Genomic DNA, 19,747 nt, shown 5'->3' on the forward strand with positions numbered 1-19,747 from the left:
GGGGGAAGAAAAGGTACAAACATTTCTGGAAAGAAGAAAAATGTTGTTTTATGATACTTGTACTTAAAAATCTTGAAATACTGACACTGTAAAACTGAGGTTTGACTTACCAAGAACATAGATGTTTTTGAATACCTAGTTTTCCAGTTAGAATTATACTTCTATAGTTCCAACCATCAAAACGTTTGAAACAAACATTTTTCACTTCTACAGAATAATTTCTTTGCTTATGGTAGGTATTTTATCCACAGTTCTTACAACATATCGTCTCAGGAGGCTTATTAAATAACATCTAGACAAGAGACAGTCAAAACTCCATAAAATCTATAATGGAAACCCAGTTGTCTTGAACTTGTATGTACCACAATTTGCTAATCACTGTACCTAGCTCACTAGCATTCAGGGTTAATTAGATTAGTAGATTTTTCCAAGGCTATTGGGGCTTATGACCATTTACATCATACCAGTACCCTCCCTCAGGCTACACCTCCTTTCTCTCAAGTATTGCTCCATAACAGTCTCACATGGTGATCCAGGGAGGCTCACTTCGGCTGCTTGTGACCTTAGGAAGCAGAAGCGAGAGTTTATGTACCCCACGTGGGTAGTAATCAAGAGAGGAGTATACATATGAGGGTGCAAAGAGGTAGTATGGTTGCTCTGAAAACAGTAGGAAGACAGTTTGAATTTGCCTTGCCTACATGTGTGAAACTAGCATTTTTATCTTTGGCACCTACTAATATTTTCTACTGACTACAGCGGTCTGCTCTGGGACTTGGAAAACTAAATTCCACATTTTAATTAGCATTTTTGCTTACAAGAACCTGAAATCTAGATGTAAATTTATGTAACTCTTTATAATAAATGTAAAGTTCAGAAATATGAAACCAAGCAAGTGCATTTCTACAACAGCCAAAACATCAGTACAGTTGTCTATATGTCTGAATGTTTATATTTAAAAATAAACTACACACACACATATACTCATGCATAGGTAAGTTATTATTGGTGTGTGTGTGTGTGTGTGTGTGTGTGTGTGTGTGTGCGCGTGAGAGAGAGAGATACAGACATACATCCTATTGAAAAGGGAATATTTGCATGGCAGATTATCAGCCTATATATACATGTATTAGTGACCTATAACATAGCACTTATACAAGTCTGCATGTACATGTGACTTGCATTTTCATACATATGCTACGAAGCATAATCGCTTACCTTCATAAGTTTCAAAAACTTAGTGATGGCCTCTTCTTCCTCTGGGAACTGGGCTTTCAAGGCATCTTCAAACTCTGATTTGCCACTAAATAGGTTGTATTGTTTCTTGCCTACCACAACAGTATCATAGTGCTGATCCAGAGAGGTCCACTGCAGCTGCCCATCTGAAATCTGGTCCATGACAACACGCAGCAATCCATTCTCATGCAGCTGGCCCAGGTAGTGAATGCCTGTGGGGAGCAAGTCAGAAGAGTCAGCTGTAAGAGATCTGATGACTGTCAGATTTGTCTTCTGATGAACATTAACGAGCTGTGGGAGGAGGTATGTAAATGCATGTGTGCCCGACTAAAGCATTTGGCAGTAAAGATAAGTGAATTTAGTTAATGAGCTACAAACAATCTGTAGCCTTTTAACCAGGGTTTGATCCTCAAAACCTCCAAAGAGAATCATACTGAGATTCTGAAAGAAGGTGTGCTCTGATGAATCCACTCATTTGTTGGAGAAACAACTAAACTGATGCCATTTCCTCACTCTTGCGCAATCCTATCCCTGCTCTGTTCAAGGCATCTTTGCACCCTTTTGATGATTTGTGCTGTGCTACTCTACACCCTAGCTTTTCTGTGAAGCAGAATTTCTAAAAATCTGTTCTGAGCTCTCGCTTTTCCAAATGGCATCCATACCTCTATCCATCATCCTCTGTCCATTTTCAAGTTCAGTCCCTCTCAAATGCTCTAAAACAATCCAAATCATTCCCTCTTCCCCTTTTCCATTTTGTCTTCTAGTGCATCTATGTACAGGTAAACCTCTTTTGCTGCATCCTTTCCATTTATTTCCCAACTTGCTTATTTACCTATTTCCACCTGATGATTTGCTGGGTAGGCTGTCCAAGCTGACCCATTTTAGCCATGACCTGGAGTTAACACTCACAATTTTACAATCAGTCACTTGAAAGTCTAAAACAGTGTATACAGAGGAAGAACATACAGAGGAAGAACATACACTCAATATTATACAGTTGCAATTGTTATACTATTGTGAAGCACAGTGTACAAGGCAATCTAAGCACTGAACAAAGGACATAATTATGGCAATTTTCTTTTTGTTTTTCTTTCTTTTTACAGACTTTGAAAATGTTTACAACTTGTAAGTTGAGGAACTTTTCTGGCATTTAAGGCAAAGAATTAGTGTTCCAAACTGCTACTGGTCTGCTTTCTGTAACAATAAGTACAGGGTTTGATTCTTAACCACCATTTGTCTTCTGTGTGACTCTGTCCACATCACGCAAATCACTTAACCAGACAATATACTTGGGCTGAGTCTGAGAAAGATCCATGAAGATTAATGCCCTATCCTAACAACTATCTATAGCACTGTCTTTAAATAACTTTAATGGTCCAAATATAAGTTATAAAAGGTATAGGACAGTACAAAGAGATGTGTGTGTGGATATTGTCTGGTCAGGCAGGGTTTTATATTAATCTAGTTACATTTAAGTCCTTTTTTAAAGTGCACTTAACAAGGATTTTCTAAATGAGACAAAAACTGAGAATAGTTGATAGAACAGAGCTTAGAAAAGTTTTGTGGAGTTAATTGTAAACAGAGAACAAATGAAGTTAAATTCACCAGGGTTATGGTTTCTTAAAGGTGTAGTGCATTTTCATTATGATGAGTTTATTAGCTAACGGAAGAGAAAACTTGTCACTAAGACGGCTGTAGAGAGTACTTACAGGTAAACAGGTGACGTGCTATAGGACACAACATGTCACCTGGTATGCTGTAGGATATTTGCAGATGATAACAGTAGTTTGTGAGCTAGTCACATAAATTAATGAATGTAAACAATGCATATTGAGATTTCTGGGGAACACTGGTTGTTTGAAAGTCACCCAAAGCTATAACTGGTAGCGCATATTTTAATTTTGAAAGAAGAACATTTTAACTATATTTTTCAGGATTCCAAACTAAGACAACTTACTAATTTATAAGTAAGCTTTACATTAGTGACCCAGCACTGGTGGCACAGTGGGATAAAGGGCCCAGCCAACCCAAAGTCAATTAGCATCTTGCATGCCTTAGAGCACTGGCAGTGGAGGATGGGCATGTCTGTCATAAGGGAAGGGTGGGGCACAACAGGATGCACACAGCAACAATCTCTCAGAGAAGGGGAGGTATTACAGTGGCATCCTGGAGGCAGATTAACAGCTCACCAGGGGAGGGTCTGGTAGTGGCTTTAATTAGCAAGTACAATGGAGCAAGCACTTGCATGGCGAGGGCCCCCGAGTCCCTTCAGTGATCCAGGTAGTCAGTCTCTCTACCCAGTGATGGAGTAAGAGGCTTGCACAAAAAGCTCACATCGCCACGATGATGAAAAGAGCACAGACCCCTTGATATCTGCCTGAATGATGGCTCTTCCATATGGCTCTTACCCTGGTGGATCTAGGAAATAATGGTCTCAGGTCCAGTGAGCAAATGGCAGACGGTCAGCAGGCAGATGGGAAAAAATCACATAGAAAATAAAAAGGGTTAATGAGGACTTTTCAGGTACTTGTTTCAATATAATGTGCAAACAGCACATGCTGGTCCAGGTGGATTTCTAAGTATTTGTACTGGGAGAATTTTGTTATTCCAAGGATGAGTTAACAGTATAGGCTTAACATCAGAAAGCTGTAAAAGCTGATGTTATAAGGCTGGGCATCCTATGGTATCCAATGAACAAGATGAAAGGGGAAAGGATGGTACACAGCAAAGCCACTTGGCTTGGGATCAAGAGTCTACTACTCAACTGGAGGACGGAGAAATGGTGTGGAAACTGTGGTGAGAGGGGCTTCAGAAGGCAGTGAGGGTCAGAAGTAGTGACAGACTCACGGCAATGAGACTCCAGCCTAATGCTAGGGCAGTATTCATAATCTCAGTCTAACAGTGAGGAAATGAGTGCATTCAGACAGCCGTTGCAGGACAATGTGAACTGGTGTTGATAACTGGTGACCTGAATGCACATATCAGAACAGATAGGATACAAGGAGTGAGGAATAAAGGAGGAGGGATTATTCTAGACTTATGTCTGGCAAATGAATGGCTCAGAAACAGAGATAGTCACAAGATCACAAAAAACTCAGTTAGACTTCCTCCAAGTAAAAAAAAGGCACTGGGGTAGAATTGGTGATTGCAAAGTCATCCCCAGTGAAAGAGTTCAGTGGCACCCATCTCCCTCATGGACAGTGGTAATTGGTGTTGACCATAGGCTCTCTCTGTGAATTGTGTCCACATAATAAGGACAATTGAGGCAACATGGGATTAACATGGCTAGGCTTGTAAGGGCTATAGGGCCACTAGCTTAGTAACCTCCAATGAACCTATAAACTTTTGTAGGTCACCGCTGTAAAAAGATGTCACTTGTTTTCTTAATTTTCTCTTCCTCCCTGGAGACCATAAGCTTCTCCCACCAAACAACAGAGCCTGTCTTCCTGTCTTACCCAATCTTAATGACTAACTTAAACAGTGAAGGTGATGGATGGCCAGTGGATTTCCATAACCTTGGCACTTAGGGTTTTCTGCCTTAAACCCTTCACCATGGCATCAAATGGCATCTCTTGTTGAAGCAGGGACCAGCAATACTGGACCCCAATGTGCATGACTGCTTTCTTTCACACCAGTCCCACGCAGGAGAGCAGGCCTGCAGCATGACATTATTTCACCAGACCTTTTCCTGTTACTCACTACCTAATTTTTGCCAGGTGGCAGTGATGCAGGAACCAAGACCCCCTTCATTCTACTCTGAGGGAACAAATCAGCTATGGCCACATACTCCATGTACACCTTACTGCTTTCCCTGTGCATTGGAAGGATGTTTTCAGGATCTCTGGAATCCACTCGCTGTACTGCTCACTCAAGAATCCTGGTCAGTCGTCAAATAAAAGCAAAGAGAACAATGAGAACAATACAAAGACCTTAAAGGAAACGTATTAGCCAAGCGCTTTTGTCCTGGAATAACAAAGGACTTCATCAGAGTTGGTGTGGTTTTGTGGCTCCTGGTTATCCTGTCCACCTGTGCAATTTCTCTTCTCACCAAGCAAGTCACAAGTGCTATTAGCATGTCCTACTTGGGGTCTACCAACATGAATGCAGGTTTTCCATACCTTTTACCCATCACAGGTTTTAAATACCCACCCTTCTGAGAGCTATTTTGTGTCTGTTTGGAGGCTGGTAACTCACATCTGTGGCCATCAAACCACCAGTCATATCAGGTTTACAAGCTTATTTTGTTCTGTAACCCTACTATGACAACTGATGCAAGCACACTAAACAAGACTGATTCTACCAGGGAATGCCACTGCACTCCACTGCCTACTTACCCGTCTGATAGTTCCAACCATGACCATCTGATTTTGATTAAACAGCCAGTCTCCTATCCACCTCACTATTTTGTGTCCCACCCCTTACTCTTCATATGTTTCCATCTATATTTTTACTGATTTGCTAAGTCCCACTAGGCTTAAAGGCTGTTTTACCAAACTCCTGAAGTGTTATTCATACAGGTTAGGAGTAATTTGGCCAAGATACCTGAAGAAATCTCCTACTCTTTGTCTGATAAGCACCATGGTATCCTTAGCATTCTCATGGACTGGAGACAAAGCCACTATTTAATGTTTCAACAGCATCTATGAGGTACAGTCAATGGCCTTGCTGAAGCACAGATACATTACATTCATATGACTCCCCTTCTCCGTCTCAGTCTAGAACATCAGAGATTTGACTCCGAGTAAATCACTTAACAGGCTAACACTCATGGTTACTGTCTGGTTGATTTTATCACAGTAACAAATACAAAAGGGGAAGCTTGTTTGGATTAAGTCTGGTCAGATTTACTGGACATTACACAAATGTACCCCTGCTTAACAGTCAGTGACCTGGTACAGAGTGGTGAACTGTGGAATGAAGATTATGAGTTCAGTAGATATGATGCTGGGTGAAGCAGGAGGCAAATGTCAGTGGTGTGGGGTAGGAGAGATAAGATCTTTAGGGTATGTGCCCAGCACAAGAATGGTCCCAGAAAAGGTGTGAGCTGTACTGGAAGATGCCTCTGTGACCATTACACTTTACTTATACTTAGTCAGAAATACCTGTACCTAATCAGATATAGAGGTTATCCATGGTGTTGAATACATGAAATAATAAGACAAAGGGCAAGACTAACCTTCAGAAAAATTCTTGGCTGGCAGTCTTAAAGGAGCATGGCACCTCCATTCCATTATGCACATCCCCTAACTGGCACCTCAATTCCATTATCCACATCGCCTAGCTGGCAGCTCCATTCCATTACGCACATCTCCTAGTTGGCACCTCCATTCCATTATGCACATCCCCTAGCTTTTGTTAATTTGAATTGTGACTCTATGCACACTTAAATATTAACAGGGTGTGTGTGTGTGTGTGTGTGTGTGTGTGTGTGTGTGTGTGTGTGTGTGTGTGTGTGCGGTAAAAGGAGTAGGTAGTTAATCACAAATCCTAATCCAAGACAGTTCAACACATGTGGGAGTGGAGGAAGACTAGGGTAAGAAACAATGCCAGATATAAAATTTTAAAAATAAATGAAAGACAACAACAGAGAAAGAACAATGTGTTATTCTACATCTCAGTATTACAAAAAAGATCACAGTATAATATAAAAGCATCTATTTGAATAGATTTTGGACTGATATTTAACCGTGTTTTTACAGGAGGGGGTTGTGGACCATGAACCCCACCCCATACCCCTCTATACTATCTCCAAGTTCATAGAACCTGAGAGAAGTCAAAATTGTATGTCACTTTTCCCTGAGATTTACAGATCATGGGTATGGAGGCAGAGTCCCCACATCAAAAGGTGCAGGAAGGTAAAGCACTTTTGCAAAAAACACTGATAAATACTCTGCATCCTTTCACAACCCCAAAGCATAAAAATGGTCCAAGGAGTCTTCATTCACAGGATTTTACATTCAGATAATCATTTCTCACTCAGCTCAAAGAGACTCATAAGAAAAAATATGCTCATCCCAGTCAACTTTTTTCCACCCTATTATAGTTTCATAGTTTCATAGTTTCATAGATTAGTACTAGGCTAACTGCCCTTGCAAGCCATTTTAAGTCTAGCCAATTATCCCTTGTGAGACTCGAACCCTGTACCTTGTGTATGCAAGGCAAACACCTTGACCATTAGGCCACCCTCTCCTTACAATTTATATCAAGTCTTAATGGTGCTGTTTTGAATTACTACATAGAACAGTTGTGTAAAATCTTACCATAACTATAGATGTCCTTCTCTTCTATTTTGCAGTATTCTTTCCACACAGGGAAGTCCTCTGCTCAAGTGACCCAATGTCCGGCCAGCATAAAACAGCTTTTAAGCTACTGCATGTACGTGGAATATCGCACGTCTGTGCTGGCAACGTCAGCCATAAAAGGATGTCCTCATGTACAATCCTTAGAACGGAAATGCCTGGAACACCAGAGCAAAGGGCTAATAATCTGCCATCCAAGAAAAAAGCAAGGTATGGGGGGAACAAGGGAGGGATAGAATACTGCAACACAGAAGAGAAGGACATTTGCGGTTATGGTAAGATTTTACACAACTGTTTTATGTTCTATTCAGTGTTGCAGTATTCTTTACATGAGGGAGAATACCAAAGCTTAGTAAGAACACTGGGAGGAAGAAGGCAGGGAAGAGCCTTCTACAAAGTCATGGAGAATGGTTCTGGCAAACCCTGCCCTAGATCTAGAAATAGGTTCATAGATTAGTACTAGGCTAATTACCGTTGTGAGCCATTTTAAGCCTAGACAATTAACCCACGTGAGACTCAAACTCTGTACTTTGTGTCTATAAGGCAAATATCTTAACCATTATGCCACCCTCCCTCCTTGTAATATTTGGTGAAAGTATGAACAGAAGAGAAGTAGCAGACTCTAAAATGGTGTTAGTATCCAATCCTTTAAAGAAAGCACCTGAGGAAGCCACAGACCTAGTGGAGTGAGCCTTAACAGGGGCAGGAAGAGTCTTACCATGAAAGTCATAACAAAACAAAATTGCCTTAGAAATGCAAGAAGAAACTGTCTGTTTAGAGACAGGGAAACCCAGAGCCCTGTGATGAAAAGAAGCAATTAGCTGATCAGATTTCCTGATACCCTTAGTCTTATCCAAATAAACTCTAAGTTGTCTATGCACATCCAAGGTGTATAAAATCCTCTCACTGGAGGACTGAGGAGAAGGGAAGAAAGTGGGCAATTGAATAGGTTGATAGAGACAACTCATTCACTACCTTAGGCATAAAGGAGGGATTAGTATGCAAAGATGCCCTATCCATGTAAAAAACAAGAAAAGGTAGAGAACTGATCAAAGCTTGAATCTCAGAAACCCTCCTAGCAGAGGTTAAAGCTACCAAAAGAACCGTTTTCCAGGTACAAAACTTTAAGGAAGCTGAGACTACAAGTTCAAAAGGGGCTATAGTAAGCTTCTCTAAGACACAATTCAAATCTCAAGGAGGTGGAACTGGGTTCCTGAGAGACTTAATATGAAGGGCACCTTTAAGAAAAAGGTTTATTTCCAATCTGGAAGCCAAAGGTAGAGATAATGGCAGACAGGCAGAAATGGCTGACAAGTGAACTTCCACTAAAGAATGAGCCAAACCACTCTTAAGTAACTCACACAAAGAAAGAACTACTGGAACATCTACTGAGAATGGACCAAGGTTTCGAGAAAGACACCAAACTGAAAATCTGTTCCAGTTGGATAAGTAAGATATCCTAGTATTGGGTTTCCTGGCCTCCTTCAGAGCCCTAAGCATGTCCTCTGAAAAAAGGTGTCTGAAAGGAAACAAAAGTTTATCACCCACAAAGTCAGTTGTAAGGTTGACGGATACGGACAAAGTAGACATCCCTTGTCCTGTGTGAGAAGGTCCACTCTGTGAGGTAACGTGTGATGATTGCCCTTAGTTAAATGCAGAAGAGGGAACCAATGCTGTCTTGGGCAAAAGGGAGTCACCAGCAAGGTTTCTGGTTTGTCCAACTGAATTTTGAGCAGGACTTTTGAATGAAAGGAAAGGGGGAAATGTATAGAGAAACATACCCTTCCATGAGAAAGATAGGGTGTCCACCTTTCAAGACAGATGATGTGGGACACTGGCACAAAATAGATGAAGATGTCTGTTCAGAGGGAAAGCAAAAAGATCCAGTAGAGGAGTACCCCACTGATGGACCAAGTCTAGAAACACATCCGTGTGAAGCATCCATTCGTGAAATTGAGTTGTGGACCTGCTTAGTGTGTCTGCCACAATGTTTTGGGTGGATGAGATGTAAACTGCTTCAAGAGTCATATTTTACTGAACTGCCAAATCCCATCCCATGACAGCTAACCTGGAAAGAAGATAAGACTTTGCCCCGCCCCCCCCACTTGATGACATAGCAAAGGACTGTGGTGTTGTCTGTAAACACTTTCAGAGACCGTGAATGAACGAGAAGATGAAACGCCTGTAGAGCTAGAATAAAAGCCCTCATTTCCTTGATGTTGATATGCTGTTTTCTTTGTGAGAGAGACCAAAGGCCCTTTACCTTCTTTGAAGCAAAAGTTGCCCCCCCCAACCTGTGTCTGAAGCATCCTTGAACAACTCTTGATTGGACTAAGAAAGATAAAAAGGAAGTCTTAGATTCAGAGAAAATTGTTGAATCCAGCAAAGGAGCTCAGATTTTAGGCATAGGAGAAGAGGGATCACAATCACCAGAGGATGAGCATGCTGCAGCCAAACTGATTTTAGGTACCACTGAAATGTCCTCATGTGGAGATATGTTAGGGGAAGCATAGCTACTTTGAATGCCATAATAAACCCTAGAAGTCTCAGAAACTCCTTGGCTGTAATGGGGGGAAGAGGCAGAAGGCTTTCAAAGGAGGAAGTGAGGGACAGATTTTTTTCTGGTGGAAGAAAAGCCATTATGAGGTCTGCTCTGAACCTGCACCCTAGAAGGATGTCATCTTGTGATGGGGAAAGTAAAGATTTTTTTAAATTTATGGTGAATCCCAGACTTTGCAGAAGAGAAATGGCAAACTGGAGATTTTGAATCAATTGTTCTGATTGAGGAGCCAGCAAAAGAAGATATGGATATACCCAAATTCCCTTGACCCTGAGAAAAGCAATCACAGCATTCACTTTGTGAATATCCTTGGGGCAGCTGACAGTCCAAAAGACAAGGCAGAGAACTGAACGTGCAAAGAAGCGACAGAGAAATGTAAACATTTCCTGTAAAGGGGATGGATAGGTATGTGAAGGTAGGAATCCTTTATGTCTAGAGAACCCATGTAAGACTGAGGAGGAAACAAAGTCTCTAAAGACAACATACAGAAAGCTGGCAGTTTTAGGAAAGTAATACCACCAAAGGATGAGCAAGCCTGGAACACAGTATCACAAGAACTCCACCAAGGTTATCAAAGAACCTTTTATTGAGCGCTTTCGTCAGTTTGTAACCAAAGACTTCATCAGAATACAACAAAACATAATACACTCGTATACTAAGACCTGTGAGAACACGTGACATAACAAGCCAATGAAACTTCTCATTACATTAATTATGAACAGACTTTCTCTATCCAACATATCACACTTAAATTCATGAGAAATTTTAAAGTAAAACAATAAAAAACACTGTTACCTAAAAAGTAACAAAAATGTTCTAGTAACATTTCAAGTCATAATGTACAGCTCAAACATAATAAAAACTATATAAAAGGCTGCTAATACTAATGTTATCATTGAGACCTGGGGGGCACAGGCATTCAGCTTAATTTGCCAACATAATTCCATGAATTCCAAGTAATCTTCCCAGGGACCCCCTCTAGGATCTATTTTGACCCCTTCAACAACAGTAAATAAAAAAGCATGTGTTGAGTATTTTTCTATATGCTTATACAAGGCATTGTTTTTGTTACTGTTTTTTATGTCCTTATGATGCTCATAAATTCTGTCCCTTAACTTTCTTTTAGTGTTCCCAATATAGAACATATTACAGTACTGACACAGGGCAGCATAAACAACCCCTTACATGACAATTTACCGTTAGGTTTTATGGTTGTGTGGTTCAACTTAATCTGGTCACCAGTTCATGACCAACACTGACAGACAGCAGCAGCATTTTTTTAGTCAGTAATATAGTATAAAATTATGATGTCAGTAGTAAAAATAAACAAAAGGGACAGAAATATTTGGAAGGTCAGCTGTGTTAATGAGTACATGTTGACTTACCCACCATACACCTCTTTCAACCCCAAAAGTTATATTTTCAAAATGTTACAATTTCTTTTTCTGTACTGTGGAAATCAAAGAGTGTGGTTAAAAACTAAACTAGTAAACAACTTAGTCAATATTTCACACTTTCTCTTCACACTTCTACTCTCAAAATGTAGAAAACTATTACAGTAGGTAGGTTTCCTATACAAATTAATTACTTATAAAATTTATACACAAAAATATTTTTTCTAATACCTTCTTTCTAATGTGTATATCCTATTTTTGTGTGTATAAGTGAATTTAAGAAAATCAGTGGTGTTATTTAAATAATCAATTCTGAAAATACTTTCTCTAACACAGTATGTAGTGATACATATAAGGATAGTAATCATCCTGAATTTCTAAGTCATGGCATAGTATAAAAAGGGACAATTTGTGAAGGATTGCCCAAATGGTCAGCAGGATGGAGGATTTTCTGGTGAGTTATTGACCAAGTTGTTTTTTTTGGCCAGTTTTCATTTTACCTACCTGTTTCCCATTGTGTGTAGAATAAATAACATTCTAAATAATTTATAGAAAACCATAACTGGCAGCCAGGCTGCATTCTTAAGTTATATATTTTTTTATTAGTTTTTATTATGTTTGAGTTGTATATTATGGCTTCTGTTTGTCGAATTGTTACTAGAACATTTCTGTTACTTTTTAGGTAACAGTGTTTTTTGCTATTTTACTTTAAAAAGAAGCTATGTACTCACCATAACGTTCCATCTGAGTTGGTACTTCATTTGTCTGCAACCTGTGGGTATCGGATCCGACCTCGGATCCGAGCCGACAGCTTTACTAGCTAAAAGATCCGAGCTCCTGGCTCCTCCCCTTTACCTACAATCCCCTGCTACATGCTCCCTTTCCTCAGATCGAGTTTGCTTAATCTAACAACTAAGACCCTCAACAGAGGACCAAGTAATGCCTAAACACATGAAACAATCTCAATCATGATCAGGAACCACGATAATGGTTAGGGGGCATGGAGGGAGGGGTCGGTTGCAGACAAATGCCCTACTCAGATGGAACGTTATGGTGAGTACATAACTTCTTTATCTGAAGTAGTTACTTCATTTGCTCTGCAATCTGTGGGACAGAGTCCCCAGCCACCTGAAACCTTGGGAGGCCCTCAAGGAAGGATATTCCGAAGCACCGCAGAGCCAAAGGAAGCCCTACTCCTGGATATCATATCCAATTTATAATGAGAAATGAATGTATGGGAAGAGGACCAAGTAGCTGCTGAACATATGTCATCCAGAGGAACCCTGGACCAGAAGGCTGCTGATGTGGCTATGGATCAGGTTGAGTGGGCATGGACTCCGATAGGAGCAGGTTTACCTGAGGCTACATACGCATGAATGATGCACTGTGAAATCCAATTTGCTAAGGTAACTTTGGTAATAGTTCTACCCAGAGCAGAATTGGCAAAGGACACAAACAACTGATCAGCCTTGCGAGTATCCTTTGTCCTGTGCAAGTAAAAACGTAGTTGTCTATGTGCATCCAACTTGTGTAATTTGTATTCCCCTTTGTTCTGAAAGTTGGGAAAGAACACTGGTAAATTAATCGACTGATTAATATTTGACTCCGAAGCCACCTTTGGTAAGAAGGAAGGGTTAGTCCTGAGAGACACTCTATCCCTATGAAAGATTAGATAAGGGGGTTTCATGCAAAGGGCTTGAAGTTCCTAAACCCTCCTGGCTGAAGTAATAGCAACTAGAAAGGCTGTTTTCCATGATAAGAACTTTAATGGAACTGAGGCGGCAGGCTCAAAAGGTGGGCTTGTCAATGCTTGTAAAACCAAAGTTAGGTCCCATGGTGGGACCGCAGTCTTAACTGGTGGTTTCAACAGAAAAATACCTTTCAAGAAGGTTTTGCATATCGTCGCACAAGCTAAAGATCCCAGCCCATCCCCTACATGAAAATGGGAAATGGCTGCCAACTGTACTTTAACTGTAGATGCACTGGCTCCTTGATGAAAAATGTGTGACAGAAAATCAAGAACCGCCAGAATAGGGACGGTAAAGGGATCTAAGCCCTTGTCCTTAGCCCAGACAGAAAATCGCTTCCATTTACTACTGTAAATTTTCCTGGTAGCAGGCTTGTGAGCCACTACCAGAATGGCCTTTACTGGTGATGAGATGCCGGGAGTCCTTGCCATCAGTGGAACTGGATCAACCAAGCCATGAGCTTGAGGTTTACCAGGTTCGGGGGTTGCAATCCCGCAGGATGCGAAATCAGATCCGGAATGGGATCTAAGATCCATGGAGGAACTACACTGTGAGACCGCAGAGAAGGGAACCAGATCTGGCGAGGCCAGAATGGGGCTATGAGGATAATTCTGCTCCCCAACCGACGTGCTTTCTGAATGAACTTCGTCATAAGAGGAAGGGGGGGATAAGCATAGAGGAGACCGGGTGGCCAAGCATGAACCAGAGTGTCTCTGGGGCTCTCCCCTGGTGGGGGAAGTATTGCGAAAAACTCGCTGCACTTTGTGTTTGACAGAGAAGCGAAAAGATCGCAGCAAGGTAGACCCCATTTGAGGAAGATCTGTTTCGCAACTGATGGTTTCAGAGACCACTCGTACGGTGTGAGGATCACGCGACTCAGTTTGTCCGCGAGAATGTTGGACCGACCCGGAATGTGTGTTGCTACCAGAAAGCGGTTGGTGGATATCGCCCACTTCCAAACTCTCATAGCCTCCCGACAAAGGGGATAAGATCTGGTCCCTCCCTGTTTGTTTATGTACCAGACTACCGCCATGTTGTCTGTTTGAACCGCAACAGTCCCTAGAGGAAGAAGGTCATGGAGAGCTTGCAACGCCAGAAGCACCGCCCTCATCTCTAGGACATTGATATGCAAAGCGGTCTCTAAGGGGGTCCACGTGCCTTGGACGGTTCTGCCCAAAGAATGCCCCCCCACCCAAGGCAAGAAGCAACTGTGGTCAACGTGGCTTAGGGCGGAGGCATCACGAAGGGTCTCTCTTCCCGTAGCTCCCGTGAGCGAAGCCACCAGAGGAGGGAGTCCCTGCAAGCCCTGCTCAGGGGAATAGGGGTGTTCAATGGATGTAGCAACAGAGATCATTGGACTTGAAGTGTCCATTGCAGAATCCTCATTCGTAGACGCGCGTGTAGGCAAAGATTGATTGTCGCCACCATAGAGCCTAGTGCTCTCAGGTCTAACTCTGCCGATGGAGCCGGGTTCTGAAGGAGGGCTATAACCTGACATGACAAACTGTTCACCCTGTCTGAAGTTAGTAGGGCCAGAGAGAGGCAAGTGTCCAATTTGGCCCCTATAAATTCCAGAACCTGCACAGGATGAAGAAAGGCCTTTTGAAGGTTTACCGAAATGCCCAAACTCTGGGCAAGAGTTAGAGCATAATCCCTGGCAACAAACAGTTGATGCCTGTTGGAGGAGGTGAGGAGCCAGTCGTCCAGGTATGGAAAGACCTGAATGCCCTGGAGTCTCAGGTGGGCTGCAACCACTGCCATGACCTTGGTGAACACCCTGGGGGCTGAGGTGAGGCCGAACGGAAGAACCCTGAATTGATAATGACTGGCTCCCAGCCGGAAGTGGAGAAACCTCCTGGATCGTCTGCCCATCAAAATGTGGTAGTACGCATCTTTGAGGTCTATGGAGCACATCCAGTCATTCTCCTGAAGGAGGGGGAGAATTGATTGAAGAGTGACCATCCGGAATTTCTCTTTGGGAATGAACAGTTTCAGGGAAGAAAGATCTAGAAGCGGTCTTAAGTCCCCCGTCTTTTTTGGCACTAAAAAGAACCTGGAGTAATAGCCCAATCCGAATTGGTCTGGGGGGACGCGCTGGATGGCTCTTTTTTTCTAGCAGCTTAGAAATCTCTGAAGCTGCCACCTCCCTTTGATCGGGTGGGACATCAGGGAGGTGCTTCATGGGGGGGGGGATTTAGGAAGGGAATGGAATAACCTCTGGATATGATTTGGAGCACCCATCCATCCGTCGTGATGGACTCCCAATTTAGTAGGTGCTCCGACAAATGCCCCCCCGACTGCCTCCAGAGAGGGACAGCCGGGTAAACCCTCAGGGCTGTTGTGCGGGCCTGTCTGAGAATGGTTCTCTAGACCCGAAGTTATGCGGCCCCCCCCTCTGCCACTGGGCCGGCGTCCACCTTGTCCTCCTCTGCCTCTGAAAGACGAGGGGTCCGAAGCTAGGCGGGACTGCTGAGTCTTCTGGAACCACATCTTCTTTTGTCCCCTTTGATTCCTGGAAAAGGATTGCTGGGGATTAGAGAAGGGACACCAATGGCAGACAGTGTCTTCCCATCCTTTTTGCTTTGGACCAGTGTCTCACAGACGGTCTTGCCGAACAGCGAAGAACCGTCAGAGAGCATGTTCGCGAAGGACGCCTTAAAGGGTTCTGCAAAATCGCAAAGGCAGAGCCAGGCATGATGCCGCAAAATGACCCCTGCTCCACTAGCTCCAGCGGCTTCCTCCGTAGCATAGGAGAGTAGCCGCATAGACGTATTAGATATAGACTTTAGAGTGGCCATACAAGTCGAGAAAGTCCTCTTATCCTCGACCGTCATGGACTCCGGTAGAGCTGCAGCGTATTCTTTTGTTAGGTCTCGCTGGAGTCTGATGATCTGTGCCATGTAGTTCAGCGCCCTTACAGAGAAGGTGGCTGAAGCGAACATCTGCTTCCCAATGTGGTCCAACGTCCGAGATTCCTTATTGGGAGGATGGACAGAGGAACTCTTCTGTGCAAGTTCCTTCTTTGTGGCAGCCGCCACCAACATGGCATCCACAGGTGAACCCTTAGACCAGGCCTGCCTATCAAGGGGAGGGCTAAGAATTTTATCTGGCCTTCTTGGAATTGGCTCCATGGTGTCCGGCTCCTTCCACGCCCTGGTAGTAATTAAGTCTACCAGGGGGTCAGCCGGGGGGGACACCCAAGAGGTAGACGGGCCTGCTTCAAATGCCTCGAGAAACACGGACTCGTCCGAGGAAGGTTTTTGGGCAGACCACCCCCCTCTAATTCGCAACATTTCCATGATGTCTCCAAAGGAGACATCCTCAGGGGGTGACCTTGGGGAACCTTCCCCTTCATCCAAATCTGTGTCTTCCGTGAGGGATTCCAGGAAGTCCAGGTGCCTCCTTTTACACTTCCATTTGCGAGGGACCTCCTTGGTGGGACTATCCGAGGAGGGCTCACCTATGGGGTACTGTTCCTCTAAGGGAACTGACTGGAGGGTCGGGGCAGGCTGTCCCAGTGGTCAGATGATGGAGGACAGACCCAAATGCATAGGAGGGGGGGGGATCCGTCGCCCGGACCGGGGATCTGGAAGGTCTCGACAGAACCCTCTCCACTACCTCAAACGCCGAAGGTGAGCCGCTTTCCCCAGGCTCCGAAAGTCAGATCCGAGAGGGAAGTGTGCTCCGACCTGAACGGCGCCGAAGACACACCCACCCTTACGGATCCGACGCTCGGCTCGCGGCACCCAGAGCAAGGATCCGACACACTCAAGGGTACAGTCGGCGTCGAAGTTACCAGAATTATCGGCGCTGACAACTCCCCGGTTCTGAAAGGGCCCGGATCCGATGACTCCGAAACTCGAAAACAGGTTGGAGAAGTAGCCATTGGGGCAAAAAGAGGGGCTGCTCTCCCCCCCGGGGGGGGAGGCAGGAGCACCCCCATCTGCATCTGAGTCTGCAAAAATCGACGCATCATCCGATCCATGTCTGCATCGGTCAGACTTCTTGTAGATCTAGAAGAGGTCATCGAGGTGGGCCGGGAGGGCCGCCTCAATGATCATGAGGGAGACCGGTCCTCCTCCTCCGGCTCTGGCGAGAAACAAGGCGAACGGAGCCGAGAGGGAGAGGATCCGGAAGCCCTCATAGAGGGACTAGCAACTTTAGATGGCGGGGCTGAGGGATGAGTCTCAGCCCGCCTCTTGTGGCTTCTATGTTTTTCCTTTTCTTTGTGCCTCTCCTCTCTGGTAGAGGCAGAAGAGTCCCCTGAACCCTGCACAGAAGAGGGAGGTTGAGTCCCAAGCAGAGTCGGAGGATCTAAAGGCACGGGGGCTGCAGTAGCAGCCTGTGCCTTAGAGGGAGAGGAAGAAGAAGTGTCCTGCGGTAACAAACCCGCCAGGATCAACTTGTTCTTCCTATCTCTGATGGCCCGGGGGTTGAACGCTGCACATATCTGGCAGCTGGTGGACAAGTGGGCTACCCCCAGACACAAAACGCACTGAGTGTGGCCATCAGCTGGGGAAAGCTTATGGCCACACTCAGTGCATTTATAAAAAATGGCTTTGGGCCCTTCAGCCATCACACTAAACACACTAAGGGGAGGGAAATACAAAAATAAGCTAAATTTACCACAAAAAGCTGCTCCATGTTCAAATCACCATAAGCAAAATCCAATACCACTTCCTTGCAAGCTATATGTCCCCCTCCATGACCCAAGGAATCCCATACCATGTATTTAAACTTATCAGAAACACTAACCATCTAACCCAATACCATATTCAAGGGCAAATTTAATTACTCCACTATTTAACTGGGAATCCTATACAATATCAAATTTACAGGCACATAGAATCCTGGATTTTCTAAACACAAACTCTCTGGACCAGACAATCCATGTACCAACCAGGGGTGCAACGATACTGGATCTGGTCCTCACTAATATAGGAGAATGCTGCACACCCCCTACTGTAATGCCTTACCTGGTAAGGTCAGACCACAAAATGGTCTCCTTTGAAGCAAAAATAAAACCTGGACCGCCAGCTAAACCTGGAATATTCAGGAACTATTCTAAGGCTAACGTCCTGCTATTAAGTGAGAACCTGGCAAAATTTCAAACCCCCATAAACCCTGAGAACACTGCTGCCTATCCAGAACTGTTCACAGAAACCCTGTACAAGCATGTTACTAGCTGCATAGAGGCAGCTGTACCCACCAGGAAGCAGTACAGAACTAACTCAAAAAAACAAGCCACCCTGGTGGAATCACAAAATCAATAGGTTGTATAAAAGGAGGAACAAAAGCATGGCAAAAATTAGGAGGTGCAGCACCCAGTAGGATAAAAGCACTCTCATCAAACTAAACAAACAAATCAGAGGACAAATAAAGTCTACCAAAGCCAAATTTGAGGTAAGGCTGGCTTCCCAGACATAAGACAACTACAAAGCATTCTTTAGCTATGTCCGCAACTTCAAAGGCAATACACAATTGTGTGCAGAGCTCATTGTAAATGGAGCCACCTATACTGAGCCAGAAGATATAGCAAACCTCCTGGCTGGCAAAATTCAGCTCCAACTTTACATGTATCTCTCCCTCAACCTTCCCTCAGGAAATAACATCAAATATAACTCCCCATACTATCACTAGGGAACAGGTCCTTAATGCTCTCTCCAAGACCAAGAACACATCAATGAGCACAAACAATATCCCAGAATGCTTTCCAAATAGCACAAAACATGACCTATCAGGGCCACTGGAATTACTATTTAACTGTTGCCTCCAAACAGACTCTGTGCCTCATGAATAGAGAAAGGCAGTAGTCATCCCTCTGCAAAAAAGGTGGGCCACCTGCAGACCCTGGAAACTACAGACCCATAAGTCTCACTAGTCTTATATAAAAAGCCATTGAAAGAATTATCATGGAGATGATCAACAGAGATATAATAAACCTCCAGACACTGGACCCAACCCAGTTAGGTTTTGTCAAGGGCAGATCATGCCTACTCAACCTGGTGGACTTCTTTGAGAAGGCCACCAAAGCAATGGATGAGGGCAAAATCACTCATACTGCCTACCTTGAGCTGGCCAAAGCATTTGACACAATACCCCACTTAGGCATTGTTGACAAACTCAGGAGGTTAGGTACAAACCCATATGTCACAGGGGACAGCCAACTGGCTCACAGTTAGGACCCAGGATGTTAGAATTGGGGAGTCCACCTCTACAAAGAGGCCAGTCACAAGTGGAGTCCCTCAAGGATCAGTCCTTGGACCACTCCTTTTTGGCATTTACTTCTCAGAAGTCAAGGCCAATGTAAGTGGTCTCTGACTGACTAGATTTGTAGATTGTAAATTAGGAGCAGTCATTGAATCTCACACTGACACAACTGTTCTCCAGGAGGGGCCGACACAGACAAACAGCTGGTGTCAGAGCCATGGACTAAAACCACACTTCTCAACCATGCAGAATACCTCTGTATTTTCCATTATTGGGTGCAAAATAATAGAGTGCCACGAATTC

General features: G+C 43.7%; 1 protein-coding gene across 1 annotated transcript in view; it reads right to left on the reverse strand.

Moving 5' to 3' along the window:
- The window catches only part of RETSAT (retinol saturase), a 549,255-nt gene that overhangs the window by 383,090 nt on the left and 146,418 nt on the right, over positions 1–19,747 (reverse strand). The window contains exon 4 of the mRNA XM_044055153.1: positions 1,216–1,445. Coding sequence (XP_043911088.1) covers positions 1,216–1,445 — 230 coding nt within the window. The remainder of the gene's footprint in view (positions 1–1,215; positions 1,446–19,747) is intronic.

Source organism: Protopterus annectens, chromosome 13.part0 (assembly GCF_019279795.1).
Source record: "Protopterus annectens isolate FY-2018-M chromosome 13.part0, PAN1.0, whole genome shotgun sequence".
Classification (NCBI taxonomy): domain Eukaryota; kingdom Metazoa; phylum Chordata; order Ceratodontiformes; family Protopteridae; genus Protopterus; species Protopterus annectens.